This window comes from Schistocerca serialis, chromosome 1 (assembly GCF_023864345.2).
Source record: "Schistocerca serialis cubense isolate TAMUIC-IGC-003099 chromosome 1, iqSchSeri2.2, whole genome shotgun sequence".
NCBI classification, from domain to species: domain Eukaryota; kingdom Metazoa; phylum Arthropoda; class Insecta; order Orthoptera; family Acrididae; genus Schistocerca; species Schistocerca serialis.
This window is the reverse complement of record NC_064638.1, coordinates 575,139,956-575,160,718: the sequence shown is the minus strand read 5'-3', so window position 1 is coordinate 575,160,718 and position 20,763 is coordinate 575,139,956. Positions and strand designations below refer to the sequence as shown.

The window sequence follows — 20,763 nt, the reverse complement described above, 5'->3', positions numbered from 1 at the left end:
CGGAGAGACACGAGGGTATGGTCGAAAATGTCCAGGACGGAAGCTTTTGCGTGGAACGTGCCTCCTGGACGAGATGATGGGTGAAAACTCTGGAGCAGCATCCATAGGTGTCGTAGACCTGGGGGTGTGCTCCAGCGAGATGGGTCCCAGAGAATGCGGCGTTGCGACTGGGGCCGGTTCCGGCGTACTCGGAAGCGGTAGCGACGTCGGCTGCATCAACACATATGGTAGATCGGCAGCAGCGACAGGGCTTGCTTCTCGGGCTGGTGGAGGCGAAGGATAGGGTGGTGGCACCGGCGTGGCCACCACTTATGGGCGCATCTGGTCGTAATGGCGAACAACCATGCCGTCATCTACATAGCAGCAGCAGTGTGTATATGTACATTGTTACATTGACATCTGACCACTACACTTTTTCTTTTTGCAGTGTAGCTAATGAAAAAGCATTTCAGAACGGATTGTCTTATCGACTAAGATGCACCCAGTTTCCAAACCCCAACTAACTCGAGGGATCCTAATTAGTACAGGAAACTCATAGAATCTGTGAGCCTATATGTAAATTAAGAGGTATTTGTCATATAAATAAAATGCTCGATATATGCAAAACTATAATCACCCAAAAGCTACAAAACCATTTAGCATCCTTATGAAAGCAGACATAGTTGCACGTGGTGAGTACCAAATATCAGTTATTACCCAGGGGTGGAGCCAATAGCTTCCGTTTGATGCTGAAGACATCAAGATAATTTAAATGTAAATCAATTACAAGAGGAAATTATATTTAAAAAATGTTTTATAACATCTATTTTGACACTAAATTTGCCTATCGGCAGTGATACAATCTTACCCTGACATATTCTCTTCCACATGAAAGTATGTTTACTATCTTGAGGACACTGGAGCTGATGATTTATTTGGACCTTGAAATGCTTCATCTGCTCAAATTTTGTGAGTACACTGTGCAGGCCATATAGTGCATGTACCCAGCAGAGAACCTTATTCATCCAGGACACCTTCCTTTGCTTATAACAACTAGGGAAGGAGGTCGTAGTCAGGTGAGTACCAGCACAATTGCGCAGTGAAATTTCAGATCTAGCAGCCATGGCGGTCTGCTTATGACGTACTGTTACACAATACATAGTGCTATTACATTCAGTAGCTTCACTGTTGAGGCAAATGACCAAGCGTCATTGTGAGGCAGACACTTAGAGACTGAGAGCTAACATTTTACTATAATGGTGTACAGATAAGAGGATGGGTGAATGGTGCGTTCCATGTAGAGAGGACAGAGAATACTTTTCTGCATCAGCAGTGTGCTCTGTGTTTGTCCCACATCACACTGTCCACCTGTTGCCTCCCTAGTAATAGGAAACTTGGATTAAGTGCCACATTGGGCCACTCTCCCTCTCCCTCTCCCTCTCCCTCTCCCTCTCCCTCTCCCTCTCCCTCTCCCTCTCCCTCTCCCTCTCCCTCTCCCTCTCCCTCCCTCCCCACGTGTGTGTGTGTGTGTGTGTGTGTGTGTGTGTGTGTGTGTGTGTGTGTGTGTGTTTTTGTGTTTCTCTCTCTCTCTCTCTCTCTCTCTCACACACACACACACACACACACACACACACACACACACGACAACTCGTAAAGTATCCTCTTTTCTAATAAGGATTTGTACAAAGTCTTGGACATATATTTATATTTGGTCTTTGGTTTCCCACAGCTAAAATGGTTGTTAATTGTAGAATGCACCAGCTGCTACTGTGGTCTTCCTTGACTTCTACATTCTCAAAAATTCTGATTCGTGGCGGTTTCTACAGAACAAGATGTATGAATGGCTGAATGAATGAACCACCTCATGTGGAAGCAGCAATCATAAAACGCCAAACAATTATCCCTGCTTTGTGCATATCTGTCATAGACCACTTTGTCTTTGAGGCTAGGTTCAATAACTCTTCAATAGCCATTGATGTAAAAGCTGTGAGTATTCTGTGTGTTTGGTGTGCTGCTTTTCTCTTGGTATGCACCAAATAAGAGTGACTTTTGTTGTAACTATCATGTAGATTATATGCACTGAAAGCAATGTTACAAAAGCAGCAATTCATCCTTAACAATATGCCACAAAGGGCGGTGCTGTGATTTAGTAGCCTGTGCCTGCCCAGTTATGCATACAGCAATGTTTTGTCAATATAGACATACACTGTAGAACAAGAAGAAGGTATTGTCTGAGGGAGTGAAACAATTTTAATCTACAGTTGAATAAATGTTCGGTTCGGAGACAGTTGTTTCAAGGATAGTTTATGAATGGGTGGAAAGTTTCAAAACTCGGAGACATGTCATCGATGTTCAGGATGAGAAAACTATACGTGCGAACTGATACAGAAAAATGGCAAACTGACCTCTAAGTCTGTGCCAACATGCTGCAGTATTGTTGACGATGAAATGTCACACAACTAAAAATGGACCTTGTATGTGCATATAATGTGTAACTGTAGAAAAGTGTGTAAATAAGTACTAAGGCACCCATGCATTGAAGACAATGGCAATGTCTCAAGAGTACCTGAAGTGTTACACACCCTAACAATATGCTTCTTCTGTTGAATTGTTAGAGGAGATGAGTCTTAGGTAGCTATATATTCGTGCACTTCAGGAGAAAAACCAAACTGTAACTATTCATCGTTACAGAGGCATGTTGGTAAATATGTTGCTGCCTTCCATTCAATTAAAACATTGCGGAAATCTCTCATAAGGAGTATACCACTACTCCATTATAATTCATAACCATAAATGGATGTGCGTACCAATGTTATGCTATGCTATATTAAATCTGAGGTGCTGAAACATCCACCATGTAACCTGGACTTGGAACCATCATATTTTTCACCTGATTGTAGCTCTGAGAGAACAGGAGGGAGCCACTCGGAGGTTTACCAGTGATAAGAATGTTGAAGTGGTAGGAAGGTAGATTAAAGACATGTCAATAAAGTCATCAACACCCTCCGCTCCCGCTCCCGCTCCCGCGACCCCCCCAACAGACAGAATCCAAAAGCTTTTCAACAAAATGTGATGCTAATGTTGGTAACCATGCTGAAAAATGAGCATGTTTGGAGGGGGAGATCATAACAAAATTCTTGTTATTTAGTGTCTGGGGCACATATTGTTGATGGCTAAAAATCTTAGGCAATTTCTATGAATATATGTATGAAGTCACAATAAGCCTACTGCTTCAAGGAAGTAAGGCATGCTTTCGTAATCATTCACTGTAGAGATATTGTAGTAAATAAAATTTTCATCCTTAGCTTCCTAAGAACCCGGGCACCCATGTTTAAAATTTTCTTGTAGTTAAAGCCATATCAAGTTAGCTTAAACTCGAGCTCATGGCTGCTATATTAAGCCAGAGATTTAGTCAGCTACTAATGATGAATAATACTTGTGAAAGCTCGACTTATAACTCAAGTGATACATGACTTTACACCAAGGAAATAAGCAACACTCTAAACTGGTGTTTTGATAATCAGTACAGTCTGCCTTGTTCACTATTTGTCATACAAAAGTACAGTGTACAATGATGGTCTTCATGAAAAAACATTTAGGTTTTCTGACTAGTTTAAATTGGTTGAATACTTATGCATACATATAAAAAAAACATGTTTGTTTGATGTGAAACATGACATATGGTTGTAACTGCTGTACATGTGATTCAGGGCTGCTGTGTTTCAGCACATACAGCTGGTGCTGCCCCTGCGGCAGCCGTGTCTCCTCCGACCACTAACCATGTGACGGAGGACAAACCCCAGCGCCCACCACGCCCCCCGAGCTCCCCCATCCCGACTTCCCACGGGCCGCCACCACATAGGCCGGCCCCCCCTCCGTCAAGGCCAGCACCACCTCCTGTTGGACAAGTTGCACAACAACAGGCAGCTGGAGGTGGCCTTTTCTCCAGTTTACGGGGAGGTGCTGGTAGTTTCTTGAAAAACCTTAGGGACACATCGAGCAAAGTTATGCATACTGTGCAACAGTGAGTATGTAGAGATAAGATAGCCTGTACAACTGTGTGATGATTATATGTCACTAGTTTTTAGTTGCAGTAAGCCTAATTTTGATTTTAAGTAACGAAGGCCCATTTGAATATGTGTTACTGTCAGTTTCATATTGACTTTGTTGTTAAACATCTGTATGTATTTAATACATATACCAAAGATTATTGAAATTGATTAAAGATATTTTGCAAATGGATGGAGATCTATAATTGTCACAACTGAAAGATAATGTATCTCGCAACCTAGAAATAGCGTTTTGAAACTAATTACATTCAATGTAAATTGTTGCAGCAGCAGAAAATAATATAGTTGTTTAGAAATTATCACATATTGCTTAATATCTGTTATTTGAATTCTCAAATTGGTCAAATTTGTATTTGTTTTCATGGAAAAGAGCTTAAATGTTTATACACAAATATTAAGCGTAACAAAAAAGATGACCATGCAAACAAATGTGTGTGTGTGTGTGTGTGTGTGTGTGTGTGTGTGTGTGTATTTTTTTATAACTTCTGCAGATAACAGTATGCCATGTTGGTGTGCGTAGCACTGAATACGGGTCATTTCCCAATTCAGGTAATGTTTTCTTCCACAGCCACCATATTAAATTTGTGTTGTACTCCAGTTGTGACTGCTGTATGTGATATTCAGGGCTCAAAGAAAAATGTTGACATAAAAATTACTTTGATTATAAAATTATCTTATGCCTCCAGTTAAAAGTTTAAAGCATACACATTAAAATAACAAAAGAAGGGGATAAGCAGTGGTAGATATGAGAACATGATGAAACAAATGAGAAAAAGAACTTGGCACTAGGATCCTGCCTATCAGTAAGACATTACACATATGCATTGATTTGTTTGGGAAGGTTGTCACAGTGCCATTGTATCCTCTCCAGAGACAATCTGGCCCCTCAGTATCTTAGTTACTGATGAAGGGACAGAGCTGACATCCAAGCTGGTGCCACACATGTTCTATCCGGGACAGATCTAGGGATTTTGCTGACCACAGGAGTTCCTCAACTTCACACAGATAATTCATAGAGAAGAGCCGTATGTAGATGAGCAGTGTCCTGCTGAAAAATGTTACTGGATGTCTGTGAGCTACCATTGTCCCATCAGAATTCTCTCAATCACTACTGCCATGGCCTCAAACCATACCCGATGGCTACCCACACAGTGATGCCAGGAACTACAGTACTGTGCCTTTTCAAAACATTGGAAGAATGGGACCTCTCACCAGGTCACTGCCATACTCGCCGGCAATGCTCATTCAGGTAGATCAGAATCACGTTTTGTTGCTGAACTCAATGTGAGACCACTCGTCAACAGTCCATGCTTCTTGGTCATAGCACTACTTCAGATGCTGCTGGTTGTGTTATGGCATTAACTAGTGTGTACAAGTGGGACAGTAATTCCATAGTCCAGCTGCTGATAGTCTAAGACTGATGGTAGATAGTGATACAGAAACTTGTAGGGAGTCCATTACATGTTCTTTGATAGCAGGTGCAAAAGTGAAGGGCTTACAATGTGCTCAGTGCACAGTATTGCAATACTGCCTTGTGCTGATTGGACATGGTCTACTGGAACCTCAACAACAAATACGTCTGTACACACATTCTCGTGCAGTCTATCATCAGACCACTCTCACATCTGAATATCCCACAAGTATGGGTATTGCGATGATTTGACAGACCAGCCAAATAGACCCACAATGAGGCACATTTTAAACATGTTATGAGTACATGGCATCTCCATGTCCTCACAATAACAACTAGACATCTGATGCTGTTCACACTCCTTATACACGCTACTACGTATGTTAACAACACTAAACACTAATGTACTCTGATATCTATTTTACCTGTCACAGAAAATTGCAACTATAATAACATGCATACCCGCCATTAGTATGTACATATATGAAGTTACACTGATGTCATCCATGTCCTTGCATGCTTGAAGCCAAGGCTACAGGTTGCAGTGTTGTGTTTGACCACAAACAGAAATTGTGCAGTGTCCGCAATACATTCCAACTGTCAGACATGGACAGAACAGTGCTCTGTGTGGTTCTGAGTGCTTTATGTTGGAACTTGGTGAATGTGAATATGGGCAAATCGTTGGCACTCGTGTGATGGGTGCTTCTGTAACCAAGGTAGCCCAAGTGTTTGGTATTTCAAGAGACACCGTATTGAAGATTTATACCACATAAAGGAAAAGTTGATAAATGTGATCGGTAAGTCTAACACAGATGAGAAAGTGTGTAAAGTGATAATGATGGTCTATCATTGGAGAGGATTGTGACGAAAAATAAGAGGATTGTGGCTGCAAAAGTTGCTGCAGAATTGAGTGTTGTAGCCTCGAACCCTGTCACTACCAACACAAAGGGAGCTTTATAATCTGGGGACTGCAGGACAAGCCAGAATTCCTAAACCACCCATCAGTGATGCAAATGGCGATAACAGGAAAACATGGTGCGAAGCCATAAAACCTGGACTTCGGAGCAATGAAAAAAAGCCAGTTGGTCGGGCAACAGGGCCCCTGTTCACACAGCTTGCATCATGCAGGACTGATTTTGTGAACAACAGGATGAATTGTCACATCTCCTGTGGTCACCAGTCTCACCAGATCTCATTGTTATTTAGCCTTTGTTGTCTCCTTGGGAGAGAAGGATATGTAATCGCTATCAACCTCCATCATCATTATTGGAGCTTGTCACTATTTTGCTGAAACAGTGGTATAAGATCCCCTTGAAAAACTATACAGGACCTGTATTTATTCATGCCAGAATGACTGGAAGATGTTTTGAATGCCAACATTTTTCGTTACTGTTTCCGGCATATTAAAGTGTTGCGTTTTTGGTGTATCCATATTTTGGCTACCCCCTTGTGTACAATTATAAATTTATGGACTCTTTAGTACTGTTGTGCGCCTTGCATTACTCCAGTTTATTTCTCATCCTTGATTGTTTCATGTTCTGTCATACGTCTCTCTCCCGTGAGTTTTCAAAAAACCTGAGTGGCTTTTATGAATTATCATGTGTGCCTAGTTAGTTTCACTTCATTTCATGTTCCATCAAAATGATGTGGAACAAGTCATTTTATTCACGTTAGACATTCACATGTAAAACATTCATATGTAAATATATGCTGAGGTACACACACACACACACACACACACACACACACACACACACACACACACACACACACACATCACCTTTTACACATTACAAAATTACAAATTCATCTACAGAATAAGAGTTATAAAGCAGAAACTTTTTCATCTTGCTTTCAAATTTAAATTTATTGCTGTCTGACATTTTATATTATTCAGCAAGTGACCAAAAATTTTGTGGCAGCGTTGTGCACCCCATTTTGTGCTACAGACAGCCTTAATGTGAAGTAATGAATGTCATTTTTTCTTCCGGTATTGTAATTATGTATATTATTGTTCATTTTGAACTGCAGTGGATTATTTACAACACACTTCATGAAGGAGTAAATATGCTGTGAATCGGTAGCTTCAATGCCTAACTTTGTAAACAGGCCTCTGCAAGATGATTCTGGAAGAACACCACGTATTATTCTTATAGCACATTTGTAGAAATTAAAATTTTCTTTATTACTGAATGGAAATATGCAAAATATGTTGTTTACATATAAATGCATGCTATCACCTAAAAAGGAGGAACAAGATACTGACACAATGTTGAAAGGGGCATTCTCATTGTGTCGACAACATACTTATTTGACTTTCTCTCTAGTCTTTTGTGACAAGCTGCTTTACTTTTACACAAAGTGTAGTATGGCTTTACTTCCCTTTTCCAGATCTATTGAAGTATTGAAGAGTATATTTTAACCACAACAAGATTTTATTCTTTTGCAGGAGCATTGCCAGATCTGATATTGATTTTAGTTATATTACATCCCGACTGGCTGTGATGCCTTTCCCAGCAGAGGGCCTGGAATCTGCATATCGTAGTAATCATGCTGATGATGTTAAGGCGTTACTAGAAACAAGACATCCAGGTATGGAACTTGATGATGTATATTTTTAAACATAGTGTGTTATTAGTCACTAAACAATTTTCTAGGGAGACTCGCACATCAATGACCCAGCAATACGTTTTGTGTGTGACAAAGGCCTTGTTGGCTGGTAGCTTATTTTGTGACAGTCTTTTTGTCGCACCTATCTGCGGCTCAGTATCTATGCTATATGGTGAATAGAAACTATCCTTTTCATAATATTGTTAAATTCAGTCCTGGATTTTCCCTTGCTTGATGCATTAAAATCATTTTAAATAATTTTTTTTATCAATTGATAGATGGGGAGCTAGAAATACTCAGTTTGTGTAGTGTGTGTTCAGATGAATGTTCTAGTGATGGTATGTTCATTTAAGTGAGGTGTTCAAACAAGTTGGGGTAGCATAGCTAGCTGGAAGTAGTGGTGGATGTCATGCCAGATAGTGATTGCAAAGTATGACTGTGTGATACGAATGATAAAGTGCTAAGAGATGATGTACTCCGTTGAACAGCTGGAAGACACATTTCTATATGAACTCACCAGCGACAGTGGCACCCAATTCATAACCTTTGCAACACAAAAAGGATGCTAATCAACAGGACAAATTTCCAGCGAAAGGGTATACACAAAGGAACCTGGGTGTCACCAGGTGGTAAAACAGGTAGTCAGATGGATCACATAGCATTTGGCATCAAAGCAAAGAACTAAGTGATGGATGTAAAGATGGCATGGAGTGTGGGGTGCGGAAGCACCCACTCCCTAGTAAAGAGCTGGCAGTCAGTCAGAAACAATACTAAGAAAGTAGTACGCTATCATATTGACATGCCCAGACACTTCAGAGAAAAAGACATTTCAGCTCCAATCCAGAATCTGCTCTGTAATTCTGTAGGAAGAGGATTCATAAAAGGACTCTGAAGAAGTATGAAAAGAAGTCAAGGATGCTATGAATGAGGTGGCAGATGCTGTTGTCAAGAATCTTTACAGATGACGCATCATGTAAGGCAGAAATTAAAGTTCAAATCCAAGCCACAAATCAATTGTACTTCAGTCTGAGTCAGCTTTTTAAATCGTGCATTCTCTCAAGGAATTTCAAACTTTGACTGATCCAACCTGTTGGGCTATATGGTTGCAAAACTTGGAGTCTCTTGAAGCAAGACTTTAATAATGTTCTCATTTTCAAACAGGGACTCTTAAGGAAGATCTGTAGTGTCACATAGATGAGATTACTAGAGAATGGAGGATCCGGCATAATTGTGAGCTGGCTGAGATCTACAGCACACCAAACATTGTAGGCTGCTGAGAACCATGTGGCTTGCTTGGGCAGGGCATGTCACTCAGACGGAGAAATACTGATGGGGCATGAAATCTATGGGTTGTACTCCCTACAGAAGACCACTAGACAGACCAAAGAAATGGAATCCATGGGAACATGATGCAGATTCGCAGAGGGGGCAATTGCCGACAGAAGGCAAGAAATGGAATCCAGTGAAGAGGAGCCCTTGAGCTGTGTGTGGTCCTCTGGACCTGATCGTGTAAAGAAAATTAACTAAGTAGATTCAAACAAGTGTTCATTTCTCTTACTACCAATACAATGCACCTTCTAAACAATGTGCGGATGAGATGCGAAGGTGGTGGTTTCAAGGAGCAAACAAGCTTCTTTGATGTGGAGTTTGAAGTCGTGTTCAATTAGGTTGTTGTAAGTTGTATCCTTACAGTGCTGTATATGAGGCAGTTTGGAATAAGCAAACACGATTTGATGTGATTGATATGGAACAGACATGGCATACTCACCCCACAAATATGATGACATGTTGCTGGTGCTTGGTGAATGCGGGCAAAATACCAGTGAAGCAGCCATGGCTAATGCTGTGAGGTAACCTGGTCAAAGAGCTCCATCAGCCATTATGTTCTTACGTGCTGAACAATTACTTTGAGAAACGAGCAATTTTAGAAGGCACAGCATTTATAAACAAAGACTGGCCAGAAGGGAGGATGTGAAAGTCTTTGTTTTAGTTGTAATACACTTCAATCTGCATGTGAGCTTATGAGAAGTTGCTGCATTCGCTAGTATCAGCCTTACGTAGCACACAGACACAGCTTTCACCTGTACCACCTGTAACTGACATTGGAGCAACATATGGGGTGTTTTCAATCAGAGAATTATGTTCTGCAAATTTCACTTTAGACACCTTACAAAGTGTTATGTTCTCTGATTATTCCATATTCAAAAATTATGGTGCAGCAGACCATCATAATATGCATTTCTGGGCCACAGAAAGTCGTAGGTGGATACATAATGTCTATCGTCAAAGGAGGTGCTACATTAATTTGTGTCATTGAGTGATTGTAGAAGGATACAGGATGACTTACACAGAATTTGTATTTGGTGTGATGATTGGCAGCTTGCTCTAAATGTAAGTTAATGCAGATGAGTGGGAAAAACAATGCTGTAATAATCAAATACAGTATTAGTGGTGTGCTGCTTGACACTGTTGTGTCAATTAAATATCTAGGTGTAAAATTGCAAAGCAATATGAAATGAAACAAGCACATAAGGATAGTAGTAACTATAGCGAATAGTCGACTTAGGTTTATTGGGAGAGTTTTAGGAAAGTGTAGCTCATCTACAAAAGGATACCACATTTAAAACTCTTGTGCAACCAATTCTTGAATACTACTTGAGTGTTCAGGATGCTCACTGGGCCGGCTTAAAGGAGGAAGACATTGTACCAATTCAGAGGCATGGTACTGAGTTTGTTACTGGCAAGTTAGGTCAGTGAGCTAGTGTTAAGGAAATGCTTCTTGACCTCAAGTTGGAATCCCTGGAGGGAAGAAGACATACTTTTTGTGAGACCCTACTGAGAAAATTTAGAGAACAGGAATTTGCAGCTGGCTGCTGAACGAATCTACTGCTGCCAACGTAAATTGCACCTAAGGACTTGAAATATGAGATGTGTGAAACTAGATCTCGTATGGAGGCATGTATACAGTGGTTTTTTTCTAATTCCTTTTGTGAGTGAAGAAGGAAAGGAAATAACTGCAAGATGTTCCATTTATCTCATGACTGCACACACAGCACAATAGATGGCGGTCTACCACTGCCCAGTTGCCCAGCAAATCAGATGCTATTTCACCTGTCTACAACAACAGTACTAAATTTAAAATAAATGCAAATAAATTTTGTACTCACTCATGTCATGCAATGAGATCCTGGAACTGCCTGCCATTGTTCTCCATGCATTTCTGACACATATTCAAGAAATTCATCAACAGATGATTTAATTCTCCTTGATAAATTGAGTTATTTGATTCTTGGATATTATCCTGTATGTCCTGTAATGTGTATGGATTTGTTGCTCCCCAAACTCTGAAATTGAATAGGGTTAAATCGCGACTTTGAGCAGGCCAGATATTGTTGCGAATGGTTGTCACAGAACACATTGTGAATTGCATGCAAATAAATACTGACCACATGAGCCCATGCCAAATCGTGTTGAGAAAATGCAAAGCTTCATTTTGTTTCACTCAATTCATTACAGATTGGGTACAAAATGTTTCACACGTATCTTTCACTGTTAGCTGTGTCATTTAAAGAAATTGGGCCTATTATTCTGTCACCACTAACTGTGCGCCACACTCCAATTCCCGACCATGAAGGGGTTCCTCATGAAGGACGAGAGGTCTATCGGCGCTCCAATGTCAGCAGTTTTTGGAATTAACATACCCTTGTAAATGGAACCAAATCTTGTCTGAAAACAAATGTGGTGAAGATTACAGATGGGTCATTCGTGAACTAACGTGTCCAAAGGAATGGTCCACCAAGATGAATGGAACGAGCAAGGAACAAATTCTAAGGAGCGGTCTTTCATAGTTCACTTTGGTCATGGCTTTCCACTTATAGTTCCCGGGAACGCGAAATGGTCTGTCTCATTCCCAAACGGCACGTCAGCCGGTCTCCTTCCAGCCTCGGTCCCGTTCCTGTCTGTTTCGTACTTGGTCTCGCTTGGCCGAACTCGTCCTTCTTCGTGTGGCCACTCGTTACGGTTCCACTGCCGACTGCTCATAGTTACTTCAATATCGAGTTGTTGTTCTTGCTCGCTTCGCATGCCCATTCTGGATCTGTTTCAAACCTTTTTTGAACTCTGAACTTCTGGTTCTTTTTGTATTCTATTCAGCAGTAATTAAAATGTATTTTTTAATTACATCAATTACATAAAAAATTACGTGGTATGTAATACTTCACTATTTCGATAAACAGCAGAAGAAATACTTGTAAAAAGGCAAAATTTTTTGTTACTACACATGCAAAGGATGTCAGCACGGCACACACGAGTGGCCATTTTCCGTCTTTTTTTTATATCCAAGCTAAAAGAGCATGTTCATTGTTATGGAAGGCAGACTGACTTACAACCGAATGAAGCCCACGCTTCGTAATTGAGTGTATGGGGTCACATTTTCTAAAGAGAATATGATTATTCCTACAATATTATTTCAGTGGTACACAGTGGCCCACGAGAAATCGGCCCCAAGTGCTATACTGCTCATTGTCGCTTACTAATCGTCATCTATTGTTTCAAAGTTGTTTGCATTAGCTTATTTGTTATTTCTTCACTGCCTAGTTATTACATGTTTATCTATTGTGCTCATAACGGTCAACAAATCGTGCATAATTGGCAAGCAGTCTGTACTTGGGGCCGGCTTTTCGTGTGCCACCTTTTATTATTTCGCTGCGATCAGCCACATAATGCTGCAGTTGGCTAAATGAGATGTTTTGCAGAATCACGAAAATTGCAAGTGTTCTGAATAAAAATTCTGCACTCTAGGGGGGAGGCAAGTGCCCCTCTTGGTGCCTTCCGCCTTCAGTCACCTATGCTATTAATTTTCAATTTTTCATAAGAATCATATACTAAGCACAATGAACGGTGAACGAGTAAAAATGAACAGTTCCCAAAAAAGAACGATCACCAGTTAACTAGTTCCCAAGGATGAATGACTTTGCCTATCTCTAGACAAGATCCACTTCACTGTCAGTTGCTTGCTTCAGAACCCATTCCTGAAATATAACTCTGCTCTCAGGATCACCAGGTTTAAGTTCTTGCACTACTCTTACTTTAAAGGATCTTAGTCCAAGTAACATAGCAGCTCTGGAACTCTTAACAATACACAGTATGGTGGCTGCAGATTACACATTTAGATGAGGATTTAGATGTGGAATCATTAGAGAAATCAGCGCTCCACAATACTTCCCAGGTAGTCTGACAGTTGAAATGTCTCAAACTTTTATCATCAGCAGTCTAGGTGCTCACCATTTTTTTTCACTGAAAGCACAATCCCATAAGACTTCAAACAATGCATCAAGGAATATTTTCACTCCATGACACCAGCAACTTCACATCCCATGCGCAGGGGATGTGGAAGGTGCGTTTGGTTGAGCATTCAAGACAATGGTAAAACTCACCTAGAGAGACGTTCTGCCATCAGAACACCCATCTGACCAAAACCAGTATTTTATAACAGGTTGTACCCATCCCTAAAACTATAACTATTTCTAGCTCCCTAACTAAAATTGATAGAAAGAAAAACACTGAGAATTTTGCCAGACATTCAACCAATTTCCATTACTGTAGTCTCTCATATATTAGTTTCATGAAATCAAAATTTAGTCATACCTGACATAAAAATGAAAGACACAGCTTTCAAACATACTTGTTGTTGTTGTTGTTGTTGTTGTTGTTGTTGTGGTTGTGGTCTTCAGTCCAGAGACTGATTTGATGCAGCTCTCCATGCTACTCTATCCTGTGCAAGCTTCTTCATTTCCCAGTACTTGCTGCAACCTACATCCTTCTGAATCTGTTCAGTGTATTCATCTCTTGGTCTCCCTCTACTATTCTTACCCTCCACGCTGCCCTCCAATACTAAATTGGTGATCCCTTGATGCCTCAGAATATGCCCTACCATCCGATCCCTTCTTCTAGTCAAGTTGTGCCACAAAGTTCTCTTCTCTCCAATTCTATTCAATACCTCCTCATTAGTTATGTGATCTACCCATCTAATCTTCAGCATTCTTCTGTAGCACCACATTTTGAAAGCTTCTATTCTCTTCTTCTCTAAACTATTTTATCGTCCATGTTACACTTCCACTCATGGCTACACTCCACACAAATACTTTCAGAAACGACTTCCTGACAGTTAAATCTAAACTTGATGTTAACAAATTTCTCTTCTTCAGAAATGCTTTCGTAGCCATTGCCAGTCTACATTTTATATCCTCTCTACTGCGACCATCAACAGTTATTTTGCTCCCCAAATAGCAAAACTCAGTTACTACTTTAAGCATCTCATTTCCTAATCTAATTCCCACACCATCACCTGATTTAATTCGACCACATTCCATTACCAACTTTTTGCTTTTGTTGTTGTTCATCTTATATCCTCCTTTTAAGACACCGCCCATTCCGGTCAGCTGCTCTTCCAAGTCCTTTACTGTCTCTGACAGAATTACAATGTCATCGGCTAACCTCAAAGTTTTTATATCTTCTCCATGGGTTTTAATTCCTACTCTGAATTTTTCTTTTGTTTCCTTTACTGCTTGCTCAATATACAGATTGAATAGCATCGGGGAGAGGCTACAACCCTATCTCTCTCTCTTCCCAACCACTGCTTCCCCTTCATGCCACTCGACGCTCATAACTGCCATCTGGTTTCTGTACAAATTGTAAATAGCCTTTCACTCCCTGTATTTTACTCCTGCCACCTTCAGAATTTGAAAAAGAGTATTCCAGTCAACGTTGTCAAATGCTTTCTCTAAGTCTACAAACGCTAGAAATGTAGGTTTGCCTTTCCTTAATCTAGTTTCTATGATAAGTCGTAGGGTCAGTATTGCCTCACGTGTTTGAACATTTCTACGGAATCCAAACTGATCTTCCACAAGGTCGACTTCTACCAGTTTTTTCATTCGTGTTAGTATTTTGCAGCCGTGGCTTTATTAAACTGATAGTTCAGTAATTTTCACATCTATGAGCACCTGCTTTCTTTAGGATTGGAATTATTATATTCTTCTTGAAGTCTGAGGGTATTTTGCCGTTCTCATACATCTTGCTCATTAGATGGTAGAGTTTTGTTAGGCCTGGCTCTCCCAAGGCTGTCAGTAGTTCTAATGGAATGTTGTCTACTCCCGGGGCCTTGTTTCGACTCAGGTCTTTCAGTGCTTTGTTACTCTCTTCCCGCAGTATCATATCTCTTATTTCATCTTCATCTACAATCTCTTCCATGTCTTCTTCCATTTTTATAATACTGTCCTCAAGAGCATCACCCTTGTATATAGACCCTCTATATACTCCTTCCACCTTTCTGCTTTCCCTTCTTTGCTTAAAACTGGGTTTCCATCTGAGTTCTTGATATTCATGCAAGTGGTTCTCTTTTCTCCAAAGGTCTCTTCAATTTTTCTGTAGGCAGTATTCTTCAATTTTAATTTACAGTTCATGACCAATAGATTGTGGTCAGAGTCTACATCTGCCCCTGGAAATGTCTTACAATTTAAAACCTGGTTCCTAAATCTCTGTCTTACCATTATATAATCTATCTGAAACCTTCTAGTATCTCCAGGGTTCTTCCATGTATACAACCTTCTTCCATGATTCTTGAACCAAGTGTTAGCTATGATTAAGTTATGCTCTGTGCAAAATTCGACCATGCGGTTTCCTCTTTCATTCGTAACTTCCATTTCATATTCACCTACTATGTTTCATTCTCTTCCTTTTCCTACTGTCGAGTTCCAGTCACCCATGACTATTAAATTTTCGTCTCCCTTCACTATCTGAATAATTTTTTTTATCTCATCATACATTTCATCAATCTCTTTGTCATCTGCGGAGCTAGTTGGCTTATAAACTTGTACTACTGTGGTAGGCGTGGGCTTCATATCTATCTTGGCCACAATAATGTGTTTACTATGCTGTTTGTTGTAGCTTACCGGCATTCCTATTTTCATATTCATTATTAAAACTATTCCTGCATTACCCCTATTTGATTTTGTATTTATAACCCTGTATTCACCTGACCAGAAGTCTTGTTCCTCCTGCCACCAAACTTCGCTAATTCACTCTATATCTAACTTTAACCTACCGTTTCCCTTTTAAATTTTCTAACCTACCTGCCCGATTAAGGGATCTGACACTGCACACTCTGACCCATAGAACACCAGCTTTCTTTCTCCTGATAGTAACGTCCTCCTGAGTAGTCGCTGCCCGGAGATCCTAATGGGTGACTATTTTACCTCCAGAATATTTTGCCCAAGAGGACACCATCATCATTTAACCATACAGTAAACCTGCATGCTCTCAGGAAAAATTACGTTCACAGTACCAGCACAGCAAGGCCATTTTGGTTAATGTTACAAGGCCAGATCAGTCAATCATCCAGACTGTTGCCCTGCAACTACTGAAAAGGCTGCTGTTCCTCTTCAGGAACTACATGTTTGTCTGGCCTCTCAACAGATACCCCTCCGTTGTGGTTGCACCTACAGTACAGCTATCTGTATTGCTGAGGCACGCAAGCCTCCCCACCAGCCGCAAGGTCCATGGTTCTTAGTTTCCAAAATATATGCAAATTCCAAACTATACTAGGTCCAAACAGTGGTTCTTTAGCACATTCTAGTAGGAACTGAGATTAGTGACGTATTTAAATATGTTCAGCCGAGTTAGTATTTCCCTTTGATAGTGAGTAATGTCTTATGATTGGATCAGTAAGAACTGAGATACCCACAGTCTTTAAAATATCATGAATTAGAATCGAACACTGGTGCTTGTGTTGCTTTCTTGCATCTAGAAATCTTCCAGCAACTGGCCCTCATGTCCATGACAATTTCATTTATCTCATAATTGATAACTGTAGCTTCTGCGATACACTAAGCAGTCACACATGTAGGCCACAGACTTCACTCTATTGTAAATTGTGAATCAGAATATTCTTACTCTTTAGAGATTTTGATTGGAAAAATAAAATTTCCTGCTTTTGCTACAGCAGGGCTTTTAAGATGTCACAAGGTCTTGTGATCAGTAGCACTTGATACCCACTCCATTGGTGCCAGCTACATAGTGAATTCAAACAGTTGTTTGTGAATTTTGAAGTGACTGGGAACACCATAAGTAATAATGACCATCTTTTCTGCCTGTGCCTGAAACTCTTGTACTTACTGTAATGGAATCACAAGTGAGTTCTCAGAAAAATTAGAGTGCAGCACAAAACACTGTTGTTCAGCCTGTTTGTATCTGTTCTCATTTGCCATACATTGTTCCAGTGTCTTCAGATGTTTGGTGTGCTATTGCTTTCACTATCCATTTTTCCAAGTTTGCCAATGAAGGTATCAGTGGCAACAGTTTTCTTAATTGTCCTTGTCATTTTATCTCACCTACGGCACAAACGCACAAGTCACTGAAGTGGTATCAAATCAAAAGACTTGTATCAGGCAGCCAAACATCCCAGCCAGTAATGCCATATGTTTATTTCCATTTGTCAGTGGGTTTAATCTCCTCTCAAGTTCCTTACGTGACTGCTTGTGTCTGTTAGTAGAGTCCACCTTCCCGTCCCAGGGTTGTCACACGAACTCCTAAAACATACAAGTCTCTTGCTCTACATCACATACTACTAGCCATTCCACTTATTCAACCGTTATTAGCACACTGGACTCGCAATCGGGAGGACGACGGTTCAATCCCGTCTCCAACCATCCTGATTTAGGTTTTCCGTGATTTCCCTAAATCGTTTCAAGCAAATGCCGGGATGGTTTCTTTGAAAGGGCACGGCCGATTTCCTTCCCTAACCTTCCCTAACCCGAGCTTGGGCTCGGTCTCTAATGACCTCGTTGTCGACGGGATGTTAAACACTAACCACCTACCTACCTACCTCAACCGTGTATAGTGTTACACAACTGCTAGTAAGTTACCAGACAGAGTTCAAAATTTGCACAATATGCACACAAAACGGACATCTCTCATTCGGAGTGTAACAATACCCTAATGTTGTAGTGTATAAAACAATTATCTTAAACTGTAGAATGTTAAAAGTTTCTTCTTATGTATGGTGATAGTTTACTGCAGCTCATTTATCTTCATATGTTCACCACTTTCTATGATGATAGCCTCCCCTTTTTGACACACTGGTGAGAGCATTCCTATTTATCTTCCAAATAAAATGACTGCAATTTCAACATTTGTTTTGTTCACAGAATTACCATAGTAAGGGTCTGATTTTCCAAACACGCCTTTCACAGTCCTCACATTCCTTACTTAGTCACCTGTGTATTTTGATGGAGGATGAATGTAGCATAGAATATTATTCTTTGAGAGCAACTGTGGAGTTGCTGTTAGAAGTTGTATCTTTTTGTTATAGCATGTACATGATTGAGTGCCTGAATTGATAAATATTCTTGACAAGTTGCACAAGCTTCTTGTGGTTCATTTTTTTCTGAAGTCGGAATTTCTCCTTTAAGAGTATGGTCAGCTTTGTTTTGGTATAATCAACCAAAGCTTCAGTAAATTATCTGTTTTTTGTCAATACATACACCTTAACTGTGGTTTCTTAACAGCCATAACACCAACCTTTGTAGCTTGCTGATACTACTACTCATCCACTCACTATCACTGGTGATATTCAGTCAAAGCATTTAGAACAGAAAATGTCATCACTGGGAACAACTTTAATTTCCAACAGTCCTGGAATGTGCACTCATATCCCCAATATGAAGTACTGTAAGTCCTTTCTTTTTTTAGTTAAAAATAAGGGGGGGGGGGGGAGGGAGGGAAGGAAAACGGTAAACAAGTAGGAACGCATTTCAGACACAATCCGTCCCACAAAAAAACCCTAAAACTCAGTTAATAAGGGAACAATTTAGTGAGCTACTGTTTGGCTCTTGACAAATTAATTGTCACTTCATATGTCCTCACTTTCAGTTGCTACCAAACACACAGAATTATCTGGATGGTTCAGAATACGCTAGAACATATCTTTTTTATTGTGTCACATTTACCCAAGAGTTAATTAAAAAGAAATTGCGAGAAATTCCAGATACAGTGTGACATGTTCCATTTTCGGAACATGTAGATCCTCGGACATACAGAACCTGTAAATATCTAATAATTTTGAGACTGGTCCCTTTGAGACAACAAAATTGTAACATAATTGCAATAAAAAAAATTGATCATGGAAGTTAAAACACAAACATTGTCTATAAAACCTGTTTAACTGAAAAGTTAAATAACCAAAATTTTTGGGATTGGCATTTTTAGATTAAAAATTATTTTTGAATTTGAATTTTAAAAACATAGGCAGTGACAGAAAAAGCACCTGAAAATAAACTTCTAAATGGAGGAAATAATTTTAATCAAAAAAATGATTCTGTTACTATAGGTTATACATCTTGAACTGACTGCTATTTAATTAAAAAGAATTACGCCAGACACATTTCACTTTTATTTATAAAGCATCTTCCATGGTTATTCTACAAATTGGATACATACATTTGTACACTTTTGGCTCTTCTTCTTCTTCTTCTTCTTCTTCAGTAGCACTGCAGCCCTTGGTGAGCCTTGGCTTCTTGAATGGTCTTCCTCCACACTTCTTGGTTATTTGCTGCTCTTTTCCTCCCACAGACTCCCATACTGGTGAGATCCATTATTACGTCATCAATCTATCTTTGTCTAGGTCTCCCCTTTCGCCTACCTGAATGGATCACACCTTTCATCATTTTCTTTCGAATTCTATCCTCTGCCATTCTCTCAAAGTGTCCTAGCCACTGTATTCACTGTGATTTCACAAATTTACTGTGTCCCTACCTTGTATTAGCATTGTAGCGTATTCTCCAGCCTTCTTCCTCCCTTATTGACCCATAGATTTTGCGTAGTATTTTCTGTAGTATTTTCTGCTCAATGGTTCTTAGTGCATTTTTATCATATTTTGTCAATGTCCATACCTCTGACCCATATGTGATAACTGGGTGGGCTAGGGGATTATATATTAGCAGTTCTGTTTTTCTTGGAAGAAGGCTATTTCTGAAAAGTTGCATATTTGCAAAGCAAGCTCTGTTTCCTGCTTATATTTTTTCCCTTATATTCTTTCCAATACTGTTCTCATTTGTTATTAGGGTTCCCAAGTAGTTAAGAGGACACTTCTTTGAAGCATTTCCCATTGATGTTTAGGTTTTTAGGGGTTGTTCTGACCTCAGATTGTGACGTTACCATATATTTTGTTTTGTTTTCATGTACTATGAGGCCAATTTTAAGGCTTCTGTTTCCATTGCCTGGCATGTTTCTTGGCATGTATTGATATTTCTTTCTACTATAGCAACGTCATCACCGTATGCACATATCTGGCTAGTTTTTGTAAATATGGTGCCTCTTTCATTGATTTTATTTACTACACTATGCAGGGCTATATTGAATATGACAGTGGACAGACTACCACCTTGCTTCACACCTTTATTAAAGTCAAAGCTTTCACTTGTTCTGCTAAGGACCTTTACTTTTGCTCTTGTCTGTGTCATTGTCATCCTGATTAGTCTTATTAGTTTTGCACATATACCAACTTCTTCCAGTACTCTGTATAGTTCTCGCCAATTTATGCTGTCACAGGCGTGTTTGAAGTCAATGAATAGGAAATGTAGATCTATATCACATTCATAGAACTTTTCCATCATTTGTCTTATCACAAATTTCTGATCA

The 20,763-nt window shown here is 39.8% G+C and overlaps 1 protein-coding gene across 3 annotated transcripts in view; it reads left to right on the top strand.

The window, feature by feature from the left end:
• Positions 1-20,763, top strand: part of LOC126476428 (cyclin-G-associated kinase) — a 264,992-nt gene that overhangs the window by 59,782 nt on the left and 184,447 nt on the right. For all 3 annotated transcript variants that reach the window (XR_007586987.1, XM_050103541.1, XM_050103542.1), the window contains exons 9-10: positions 3,706-4,003; positions 7,910-8,052. Coding sequence is in view for 2 of the 3 variants with exons in the window: in XM_050103541.1 (XP_049959498.1) it covers positions 3,706-4,003; positions 7,910-8,052 (441 nt within the window). In the remaining variant the exon portion in view is untranslated. The remainder of the gene's footprint in view (positions 1-3,705; positions 4,004-7,909; positions 8,053-20,763) is intronic.